The sequence below is a fragment of the Punctularia strigosozonata genome (assembly GCF_000264995.1).
Source record: "Punctularia strigosozonata HHB-11173 SS5 unplaced genomic scaffold PUNSTscaffold_23, whole genome shotgun sequence".
In the NCBI taxonomy this organism is placed as follows: Eukaryota; Fungi; Basidiomycota; class Agaricomycetes; order Corticiales; family Punctulariaceae; genus Punctularia; species Punctularia strigosozonata.
In genome coordinates this window covers 155,291-166,289 of record NW_006767455.1, presented here as the reverse complement: position 1 = coordinate 166,289, position 10,999 = coordinate 155,291, and the positions used below count along the sequence as shown (strand labels likewise).

At 56.3% G+C, this 10,999-nt stretch overlaps 4 protein-coding genes across 4 annotated transcripts; 1 reads left to right on the top strand and 3 right to left on the bottom strand.

Annotated features, from left to right (window-relative positions):
* Positions 1 to 58: 58 nt before the first annotated feature.
* PUNSTDRAFT_139370 (uncharacterized protein) lies at positions 59 to 4,979 on the top strand (the record flags this gene model as incomplete). Its single annotated transcript, XM_007389081.1, has 13 exons — positions 59 to 582; positions 657 to 736; positions 786 to 838; positions 895 to 935; positions 986 to 1,465; positions 1,518 to 1,742; positions 1,799 to 2,026; positions 2,092 to 2,480; positions 2,531 to 2,878; positions 2,936 to 3,283; positions 3,340 to 3,693; positions 3,746 to 4,012; positions 4,072 to 4,979. 13 exons carry the CDS (start codon positions 59 to 61, stop codon positions 4,977 to 4,979), a joined length of 4,245 nt encoding a protein of 1,414 aa, XP_007389143.1.
* A 425-nt stretch (positions 4,980 to 5,404) lies between these two features.
* Positions 5,405 to 6,009, bottom strand: PUNSTDRAFT_56106 (uncharacterized protein). Its single transcript, XM_007389080.1, has one exon. The coding sequence runs from the start codon at positions 5,888 to 5,890 to the stop codon at positions 5,675 to 5,677; it is 216 nt and encodes a 71-aa protein (XP_007389142.1). The 5' UTR covers positions 5,891 to 6,009; the 3' UTR covers positions 5,405 to 5,674.
* A 505-nt stretch (positions 6,010 to 6,514) lies between these two features.
* PUNSTDRAFT_139369 (uncharacterized protein) lies at positions 6,515 to 7,080 on the bottom strand (the record flags this gene model as incomplete). Its single annotated transcript, XM_007389079.1, has 4 exons — positions 6,515 to 6,594; positions 6,652 to 6,859; positions 6,908 to 7,015; positions 7,069 to 7,080. 4 exons carry the CDS (start codon positions 7,078 to 7,080, stop codon positions 6,515 to 6,517), a joined length of 408 nt encoding a protein of 135 aa, XP_007389141.1.
* Positions 7,081 to 9,494: 2,414 nt separating this feature from the next.
* Positions 9,495 to 10,429, bottom strand: PUNSTDRAFT_56105 (uncharacterized protein). Its single transcript, XM_007389078.1, has 5 exons — positions 10,265 to 10,429; positions 10,061 to 10,205; positions 9,897 to 10,007; positions 9,676 to 9,842; positions 9,495 to 9,621 (listed from the first exon to the last, which is right to left on the bottom strand). The coding sequence occupies exons 3-4, from the start codon at positions 9,945 to 9,947 to the stop codon at positions 9,693 to 9,695; spliced, it is 201 nt and encodes a 66-aa protein (XP_007389140.1). The 5' UTR covers positions 9,948 to 10,007; positions 10,061 to 10,205; positions 10,265 to 10,429; the 3' UTR covers positions 9,495 to 9,621; positions 9,676 to 9,692.
* Positions 10,430 to 10,999: the final 570 nt, after the last annotated feature.

Genomic DNA, 10,999 nt, shown 5'->3' with positions numbered 1-10,999 from the left:
CTCGTCCACATCCCCCACCCACAGCGAACCTCTATCTCAGTGCCAGGCCTGTTGACCGATGCCTCCCTCCGACGACGGCATGGGTTCAACATCACCTCCGAATCCGCCCCCAGTGCATGGCCCTACCCATGGTCCCAAGATGACCGGCGACGACATGATCTTTGATTGGGATTCAGTGTCGCTCTCGGAGGATGACGAGTTCATCGCTGTTGATCCACCTCCCGTGACGTCTGGCTCTGACCCAACGACCAAAGCTCCAAACAAAGCAGGTCAACAACCAGAGGCAAAGACCAACAAGTCGTGCAATTGCAGTCCCAACGGCAGGAACTTGGTCGTCTGTATCGATGGGACTGCCAATCAGTTCAGCGAAAAGGTCGGCAAAGACCACTTCTCTCCGCGCAGACGCTTAACCTTTGATCCCCAGAATACGAACGTCGTCGAGCTATACAGCCGCCTCATCAAGGATAAAAAACAGCTCACGTACTATAACAGCGGTATTGGGACGTACGCAAGGAAGAACAGCTGGTCGTTCGACTACTGGAAGCAAGCATTGTATCATCATGTCGACATGGCGGTTGCATGGTGAGCCGTTGCACGAGACGATCCGTTGACCTCGTCTCTTCCGCCGGTACAGCTATTCACCAGCTTTCACTCAGGAACCTCGAGAATATCGTTTTCGATGCCTACCGGTGGCTGTCCGAAAACTACGAACCGGACGACAGGATATTCTTATTCGGTGCGTCATCTGCATCAGTCCGTAGGCGTCGCTCTTACCGTTATCGCAGGGTTCTCGCGGGGCGCATACCAAGTCCGAATCATTGCAGGGATGATACAAAGGGTGCGACTTCCGGTCGCTCGCATGTGACACGTCGACTTACCTACTTTACATACCAGGTTGGGCTGCTTCACAAAGGCAATGACGGGCAGATATCCTTGTGAGTAGCTCGTCTTCATGATTCAGCGATGTACTCACAATGCATGACAGCGCCCATGGGCTCTATATGGCAACTCTCGCCGAACAGGAGAGACTTTCCGAATCTCCAACTGCGGACACCGTATCAAAGGATGAACCCGTTTCTGCCGGCACGAATTCAGCGAGAAGCAACACGCCTACTTGGCTCCCGAAGCTCTCGTTCTGGCCATTCCGGGCGTCATCAGATGCGGGATCACAGCAACACGAGGAAGCTTCCAAGGACAAGGACGGGTCTGCCGGTGCAGACACCCCGGGCAACGTAAACCCGTCCAAAGCAGATTGGTTCCCATGGACGTGGAGCCTTCCGACGTGGGTCGCGTGGCCAACCTGGGCTGCGCGAAAGACGCCGGTGAACCAGTGCAATGGCTCATCTCCCAAGTCAGGGAACGCATCCAAAGGCAACGACGGCAAGGCCGATCCCCATAAGTTGAGTGAGCGCTTCAAGCGTACGCTTTCTCGTAAGGATGTCAAGGTCCACTTCGTCGGCGCATGGTGAGCTCAATCGCAATTCCTTCGTGACCACGGAGCGATAATTTGCCACCAGGGATACTGTTTCATCGATCGGAATTGCTCGCGGACCGGGTCTTCCAGAAACGACGACGGGGATGAAGCACGTCTGCTTCTTCCGGCACGCGCTTGCCCTCGACGAGGTTCGGGTCAAGTTCCTGCCCGAATACGCAAACGGTGGTGTCGGGCCGGCTGCAAGAGATGATGCGAAGGATCAGGGAGACGTTAAGGAAGTTTGGTTCGCAGGGTCTCATTCGGACATGTAAGTCGCTCGAGAAAATTCTTCCTCGTTCTGGCTTTGACTGAGCAGACGGTCAGCGGCGGCGGTAGCAACGTAAATTTAGATCTGGACCAGTTTGGACCGGCTCTGCGCTGGATGTCGTACGAAGCGTCGCGTGCAGGACTCCGTACAGAGAACTTCCAAGGCAATTGGAAGCAAGTCAAGCCCACCGACTCCATGAATTGGTTTTGGAGGATGCTGGAGTGGTTTCCCCTGAAACATTTGTCGTACGATCCTAACCGGGATAGGGAGCATACACGGTGGAGGTGAGTATCATCGTATGGTCACTCGCGCTTCATTGTTAGCACTGATAAGGACCGCTGTTCCTCAGCCGTCACCTCGCCTCGCCGCGTCAGATTATGGAAGGACAGCTAATACACGAGTCCGTCCTTGATTCCATCAAGCCGTCTTCAGTAGCGCAGCAGAGCGATCCTAACGTCTCTTCGGAGCGTTCCTCTACGCAGGACCCTGAAGAGGTCTCTAATCCGCACCTGGCAGCAGCGCCGGCTTCGGATCAGCGACCTTTCCCCGAGTGGAGAGCCCGCCTACCTTCCGGGAAAACATGGGATGATGTACTGCAACAATACGCACAACCTCAGGAACAGCGGAATCTCATCGAACATGACCCTTATATCTCGGCCAAAGGGGTGTTGAAGGATGTCTCACGCAAAGAGCTTTCGGTCGCAGATCGCAACGTGCTCGTAACCCTGTTATCATCGGGTCAGTCATCGCTTCATGCTATTTGCAATTTTACGTGACATCCTATACAGAGGATGGCAAGCGATCTGTAGCAGACAGCGTGGATGCGTCACAGCTTTGGGAAAAAATCATGCAGTCCACGGAAGATTCGGAAGCGCATACGATTGACTGCCTCTTGTCTCTTAGCGCTTTTCCTATGTCACACAACGACGCTCCAACTCAGACTTGGATGCGCAAAGCCGGGGGTATCTTGTCTCTTGGTGACCGGAAAACCCCAGATCTTTCGAGTCATCAAGAAGCGGTCGAGAAGCTTGAGCAACCGTTCCGCGTAGTTACAGGAGACCTCCTGATGGACCTATCGAACAGGCGAGTCTTGTCAGACACCGCCCGTGATTTGTTATGTATCATTGCAGTCACCGGTCAGTCCGCTATGCCTCCATGCCCCATTCTATCCTACAAAAGCTCACCTTCCATAGCTTTCGGCCAAATGGTTATCACGGACATTGCCAAGGAGTCTGAGCTGGTCAAAGCTCTCAATACCGTACAGAATGACCCGGATTGGCGCTTCCGCGAAGAGCGAATTACGGATTTATTGATCCTCTTGGGTGCATTCCCTTTGCGGTCGCAAGACACGAAACGGTATTTGAACCACAATCTGGCGAGATTGTTCCCTCTAGTCCAGCAGCGACCGGGCATTGACCGGGTCTTTGACCGGGTCATGTGCACCGCCCGCAGCAACGCCCAGGAGCTTGTCGGCTGCCTGGTCAACCGCACCGGGCTTTCTGTCGGACAGCGCCGGAAGCTCGATATGTTGCTGTTTACGAGTGAGCACGGCTTCTCTGCTTATCCTTCCCGGGGCCTGAATTCGCTCTCTGCGCAGAATCTGGCAGGAAATCGATCGAGGATTCCGGGAAGCTCACCGAGCTATCCGACGCCCTGAAAGATACAGCGACTGACCTTAAGATGGAGCCGAACCTCCGCAGAACGCACATCACCGATATAGTGGCAGCTCTCAGTGCATTTTCCTCGCTTTCCACGGGCATGGAGGTTCTGCTGGAACCTGAAGTTGCGGACGTGATTTCGAACCTTGATACCGATCGACGCAGGCTTTCTGTTGCTAAGGATCGCATTGCATCCTCGTTCCGCACCCGCGCAGGTGATATAACGACCAAGCTCGCGAGTGACGGGATGGCCGACGCAGACCGCGATGTGCTGGAGAGGATGGTGTCGACAGGTGAGTATACCCAACACGGTTCTGCATACCGGCGACTTAGAAGTCTGCAAAGACCTCGGAAAGAAGGCGTTTGCAGAGGGTGTCGTCACCATGCAACTCTTCAATGCTCTCGGGCGCGTGCAAGACAGTGGGATGGATCCTGAGTTGCGAAAGGCACGCGTCACCGACATAATATGGGTTTTGGGCAAGTTTACGGCATTGCCGCCCGATGCGAAGCAATACTCGAGGCACGATTTGAAGAAGCTGTTGCCCGATCCCTATCAGGAGCGGCCAGAAATCGATGAGGCCATGATGCAGATCAAGCGGATATTCACTGGCAGTGCGTTGTACTCATGTACGTTGTATCCCATACCTTCTAACTCTTGATATTATCAACAGGGCTGCTAAAGGCTGTTGAAGGCCATACCAACATCGTGTGCTCCGTCTCATTCTCTCCGGATGGCTCGCAAATCGCCTCGGGCTCAAATGACAACACCATCCGCATTTGGAACACGGACACCGGAAAGGAAATCCGCGAGCCTTTACGGGGGCACACTGACTGGGTCCGATCGGTGTCGTTTTCCCCCGATGGAAAGCGCCTTGCCTCGGCCTCATATGACAAGACCGTGCGACTGTGGGACGTGCAGACAGGGCAGCAGATTGGGCAGCCGCTCAAAGGGCATACGTCGCTGGTTTTGTGTGTCGCATTCTCACCCGACGGCAACCGCATCGTCTCGGGCTCAGAAGACAAGACGCTCCAACTCTGGGACGCGCAGACCGGACAGGCCATCGGCGAGCCTTTACGGGGTCACTATAGCAGGGTTCTGAGCGTCGCCTTTTCACCGGATGGGAAGAACATCGCCTCTGGATCCAGCGACAGGACGATTCGACTCTGGGACGCTGAGACAGGCGAGCCAGTCGGGGACCCGCTGCGAGGCCACGATAGCTCCGTTTTGTCAGTCGCATATTCCCCCGTTGGCGCGCGCATCGTCTCGGGGTCAGGAGAAAAGACGGTCCGGATCTGGGATGCTCAGACAAGGCAGACAGTGTTGGGGCCATTGCATGGGCACGGAGAAGGCGTCACATCCGTGGCATTCTCGCGGGATGGCCAGGACGTCGTCTCCGGCTCCTACGACGGCACGATGCGGATATGGGACGCGCAGACGGGACAGACCGTGGCGGGGCCTTGGCAAGCTCACGGTGGCGAGTATGGGGTGCAGGCCGTCGCGTTCTCGCACGATGGCAAGCGCGTCGTCTCGGGGGGTGGTGACAACATGGTGAAAATATGGGATGGAGAGGTCGATTAGGCCAGCGTGGGGTATCGGAATGGGATCGTTTTCGAGGTGCGTATCCGCTTTCATCGTGCATGGACCTCCCTGACGAGTCAATGGTAGTTGATGATATCGATTTGCGTCCACCGGCTGGAAACGCATGAACCAGTGATCACCCGCGAAACATCATCCATGCAGTTATGATATCTTGGGGATCGTCAGCGGCTCGAAAGGCACCTCAGGGACCGTTCGCGCGACTCAGTGGCCGCCGTGTTTTCATACCGAGATCTTCCAAGATGTAACACGTACCGTACGCCGTGTATATGTGCATCGCTTCCCCGTTGTTGTCAACGTAGTGCCCTTATGTGCCACACGCCATGAATACAGCGGTTGACCCGGAGGCGACAGTGTAACATTCACTCGACAACGAAGTACAACGGAGGGCGAGTGATTGGGGTGCCCAGGGAACAACATATTTTCACGTCGTCGCACATCCTTAAGTTTTTCATCATCCATTCATTCGAAAGGGCGTCCAACGGAGGGGAGTGAGGTACTGGGTGCAGTGTTGGAACATCAGCGCGTTATGGATGCGACGTTACCTCATCCCTCCATTCCGTCACCATCTGCCCATCGAAGTTCACCCAGCGCGCGGAGCCCGATCCTTCGACGCGTCCCGGACAGATGTTCGTCACCCAGCCGTCCTCCCAGACAACCTCTTCGACCCGGCACGATCAACGACCAGCGCGGTTCGTGCATAGCTTGGGGACGACCAGCGCTGCCGAGCAGGTGCCATCGGTCGACGGTCCGAGGCAGCTAGCGAAGGTCGGAAGCAGATCGAGACGCCTCAGCCATAACGTCAGAGGGGGAAGGCAGCCTGCTCGCCCAGCCTTGATCTGTCGTATTCCCCAGAGACCGGAATGCCGTCGGCGAAGAGGCCGTGAGCGCATCTCGATGAGCGAAGATCTTTAAACGGTCACGGCCAGTTGGGATCGACGGACGGCATGGGTATCCGTCGTGTAGGTCGTGCTCGATCGCGCGGGAGGTTGGATCGAGTATAGGCAAAGAGCTGGGACGGCCGTCAGCGTCGTTGCGGACCGGTGCGGGCATTAGTCCATCCACTGACAAGAGGGGCTTTGCCTCTCGCGCGTCCTTGCGAACACAAACGAGATTTGCATCGACGCATATGGACGATCATGTGGGTCTTCGTCCGTCTGATCGCCGGCGCAAGGCAACGTCCGAAGGTGCAGAGGGAACGTAGATGGGCGAAGATACCTCTCATAGCCAAGCATAGCAAGCGGGTCACGATAGGCCCACATTTGCGGACGCGTCCCGGTTCGCGAAGCCTGAGCCTGCGGAGCTGGAAGCAAAAGTTGAGCGTCGGCACAGACCTTGGGCGAGAGAACTCACTATGGCTTGGACTGCTTGAACAATTGCCGTTACCAAACGGGAGCTGCGTCATCGCCAAGATACGCCCGGCTGTCAGTGAGCTATCACGGGTATAGGTCAGTTTGCGCTCGAGCTGTCGTAAGTGCCACGGAACTCACCTCAGAGAGTTCCTCGCGATATCGTGTTCAAGGCGAGTGGTCGTCGAGTCGATGCCGCGGCCGTTGTATTAGCGCAACGGCGCTACTGGTTGCCTTGTGCGCCGTGTCTGTATAACACCAGGTATTAGCATCTCGAGGATGGAAGGAGGCGTAGGTGCGCGCACGGAAATTGCCCTTCAAACACAAGCCGCCCAACGGCATATCTCCCGAAAGCTCGAAGCGGCGAGGTTCTCGCGATGCGGCTTCGGAGCCTTGGAAGTTCACGCGGATGGTGGCAAGGGGAGCGTCGGGGGATCCGACCATGGGGATATCCTTCAACATGGAAGTGTCGAGCCCGGAAGCGGATTGCATTCCGTCAGGCAGAGCTGCACGCTGATATTAAACATCTGTACGATCACCGTGCATACGGCGACGACTCACCATCGTCAATTGTGCAGAGGTGTCGTGCTCCGCCCAATCTATGTTGCATCGGTCCTGCCATTCGCTGATCATCAGGTCCTCGTCAATGGAACGCCTCGGATTGGATCGCTGGCACAGATGTGAGATGGCGTCCGAGGAATCGAGAACAGTTCGTTACTCACTCCGGGGCGCATGTGCGATCAGAAGGTGGTGAGACGCACGCAGGCCGGCGGCGCAGCGTCCGCCAATGTAAAGACGTCGAGGCGAGAGCGCCAGTAGATGCCGGTCACCATATCCAGACCGTCATTCTACCCATATACCATACCTGTGGAAGACAGAGGGAGGTCAGAATGCGGCGATGACGACGCAGCGAGGCCGGGCGACGTGCATAGGATGAACCGGCGAATGAGATCCCCTCATAGATCGGCGTGATAGGACTTGCGCGTAGCTGAAATGTGAGCCGTTAGGTTTGCGATGCCGCCGCCGGATATTCGATAGATATTGATGCGAGTGGGTCGATTCAGGCTGACGCATGGGTTGCAAGGAGTCAAAGAGGCCCATCACGGGCGGAGCGGCGGAGGCCGTAGGCGGGGGCGTATACGTGAGGGCGGACAAGTCGCTCGCGCTTCACAAGGACTTGACGGTGATCTTGGTTCAGAGCCCGCGTTGTGTGCGCTGCAGTGGACGTGCCTGGCCCGTGCGAGAGCAAAGACACGAGACGCGACGATGACGTTGGGATCGTCGGTCGCGTTTTGCCCCTCAACGTCTCGCGCCGACTTCAACCTGGACATGGCAGCCTTGCCTTCTCAGATCTCGACTCTGCTTCCAAACTCGAAACGTCGCTTTCCAATTCTGGAGCGGACCACCTCTGTCAGCTCAGCTCCACTCTCTTGCGACTCTCGGCCATTGTGTCCCAGCTCGCCAAAGCGAGGCCTCGGGCACCGGCTGTTCCGGTATTGGGACCGCACCGGATAATACTACCTACCTACTACCTACCTCGACGTCGACAACTCTCGGCTTTGCCGGCACGACCTACCGACGTCTCTGGGCACGCATCCCGCATGAAACCACAAACGCAGGACTCACCCGCGATTGCATCTTCACCGGCGCCGTTTCCAAGTTTGAATTTCTGGTGAGTACCTTCTGTGACGGCTCGAGAGGTTGCTGGTGCAGGACCTGCTGGGGGGAGCGCGGAGTCCCCGAAACCTCGGCGGATGATCGTACCCGGCGCCTGCTCGGGTTGACCGCCTGAGTTTCTAGCGTTCCCCAAATACGTGTTGCGAGTCGGGCTGACTTGTCGACAGGCGCACGGGAGCCCGGTGAATCCTGGCATATTGACCGTCCGAGGCAACTCTTCGTTAGCGGCGTAACATGGATCTCAACTCAACGCTGGCAAGCCCCGCGACCTAGCCTATATGCTCGCGATGAGAGAGCCGGATACTCTCCCGAAGCCCTTCCTCTGCCTTGGGTCACGCTTCGATGAGGCAGGCTCCGACACGACGCCCGCGGCATCTGTTCCCTAGACCCGGCCAGCGATATCGTGCTAGCGCATGGCACAGGAATGCCGCCGGGCTGCATCATATATGCACCCGGCTTGCGAGGGAGTTGTCGCGACCCGTCATAGGTATGCTTGCCATCCTCGCCTTATGGCTCCTTTCGACCCTCGAGCCGACGATCACAACATCTTCATAGATCACGCTCTGGAAGACAGCGTAACGCGTCCTTTCGGCTCGTGGATGATCTCGGCCCGCCCACGCGAGAGCTCCCGGTCAAGGCTGTCTGAATATATGCATGCAAGATCTCGCTGTGTACGCCTCTTTGGCCCGCCAAGAGGGCTGCATGCGAGGACTAACAGCCTCCATGCAGGCGGGCGATATGAGCTCGATGATGAAGGACGTGCTTTGGCCAAAGTAATCCGACGCGAGAGGCTCGCCTGCCGCGCATGCGTCGCTCTTGGGGTCCATGACCGGCAAAGACGATTCGCAAGGCGTACAGATGTCCGTCGTGGGTCCACGGCACCCTTCACAGAGACTCCAATAATATTGATCCAGCATGCAGACCCCTCATCTGGCCCATCCGCCAGCGTCTGCGTCGCGATGTCGGGCGTCCACGCTGACATAGTCAAACGGAGGCTCCGCGCGCCTGGATCTTCGGCGATACAAGATCGCGTTTCAATGCCATACTGAGCGTATATGCGCATGGGGCAGTCGGCTCAGGCTGAGATGTCGATTTTCCTCGTCTATAGTCCTTTTCCAGCGACGATCCCTTCGATGCCTCTGGATATGCTACCCGAATACAACGAACATCGTCGGCAACTGCTCAAGCTCTCGCCTACACTTTACTCGTGGGGCGGTCCGGCTGGCAAAGTCCGCGCTGGTGGAGCTGACCGCGATGTGCGGAAGTTTGGCTCAGACTTTGGGCATGCAGCGAATGAGGACCCGCCAAACCCGCTCAAGCCAAGTTCGCTTGAGGCAGAGCAGATCCCGTGTGCTTGGTGTCACGGACCGCATGCCATGCCATGGTCGAGGTTACGCAGAGCATTGGGAATCTAGAAGGAAGCCGTGTTGGATGAGGCAGGGGGCGGTGAGGGTGCGACGTCACTCGCGTCGGGTATGGTTGAGGGTACGTGGAGACGTGATTTCCGATCAGTTGTCGAGAGCGCGGGGTGTCATCTTTGAGTTGGCACCGACACTAGATCTTCATGGTGCCGCCGCTACTCAATCGGCCTGCCGTGCCTGTAGACAAAGGCGCGTCAGCGGCCGGAGATGGAAGGGTCGATAGGCACACACGCATTCCGCCGGACGCGTTACTTCCGAGAGCTCAACGTGATGCGCTTGGACGCAGCTTTAAGATCCAATCGATGAGGTCGGGCGCTTAGATGGCAAGGGTAACGCGTAGGAATTAGCGATGGAAGCGTGAACGCGGTCCAGGAGTGGATGTCATTCCGGCGACGGAGCTACGTGAATGTTCAGACGTCAGTACAAGCGCCGTTCACGCGTCGATTGCTAACCGTCGCCGGGTTTATGGAGGTGCCACGCATTCCGCCGTCCGCATCTTGCATCCTTGCCCATCTGTGGCTGGAGATCGGGCCTTCGTCGTGTCACGCCGCGCATCCAAACGACTGACGTTTATATGAGATGGAGCGCTAGGCGTCGACGATGCGTTGGAACTCACCTCGTTGCACGCATGAGTTAGAGGTGACAAGGCGCGTGCATATAGGGTGTCATGCAGAGTAGGCTGATGCAGAGGCTTCAAGACAATGTCGGCTCGCTGAATGCTGATCGAGATACGGTGTCGGTGTTCGACTCATACTTTGTACCTGCGGAACGGAAGTAATCAAAGCGTGAAGATGACGGCGTATAGAGGGCATACACATACGAAGAAATATCCCAAAAATCCGGCTGCCAACGGGCAATTTCCCCCGTATGTAGCTCGGCCTCATGGTGTATGCATGCGGTTGAAGGGGACCTGAATGGACAAGGCGGAAACTTCGGTACCAGAGATTGTAGAGGCATTGACACCGATAGCTTGAGTAAGGCCGCGGGAGTGGACGAACATGAGCGACGAGTACCAGGGGCAAGACGCGCATACGTGAGCGTAATCTAGTCGTGTTCACCATATCTATGGGGCTGAGGAAGGTCAGCATACGGGAATGACGACGCGACGAGCGCGCACACATCCATCACCTCAGTCACCCCCAAAAGGCCGACATCTTAGGGGTATTTAACATCATTTAATTGGCCTTATCAGGGCTCAGACACATGACTCCTTCCATCCTATATGGGTGCTTCCATGTGGATGCTCCCATACTTTGGGTCAATCACACCTTCCATATTGGTGGCATAGGTATTGCATAGGTAGCCTTCGTTTCCCATGACCCAAGCAATGTAGCAACAATATACAGAGCTTACAATATCTTATATGGTTGTGTCAAGCTGTATTTCCTCACCTGAACTTGGGCCTCCATACTGTGCAGGAACCTACCTATCTCCACACTTCCAATGTGGAATATGGACACATCCCATATGTCAATGGTTCCAGATGACGGGGTGTTGGGGGTCTCTGTACTATATATAGATACAACATATGTAGGATAGGGCTCAATTTGGTGGG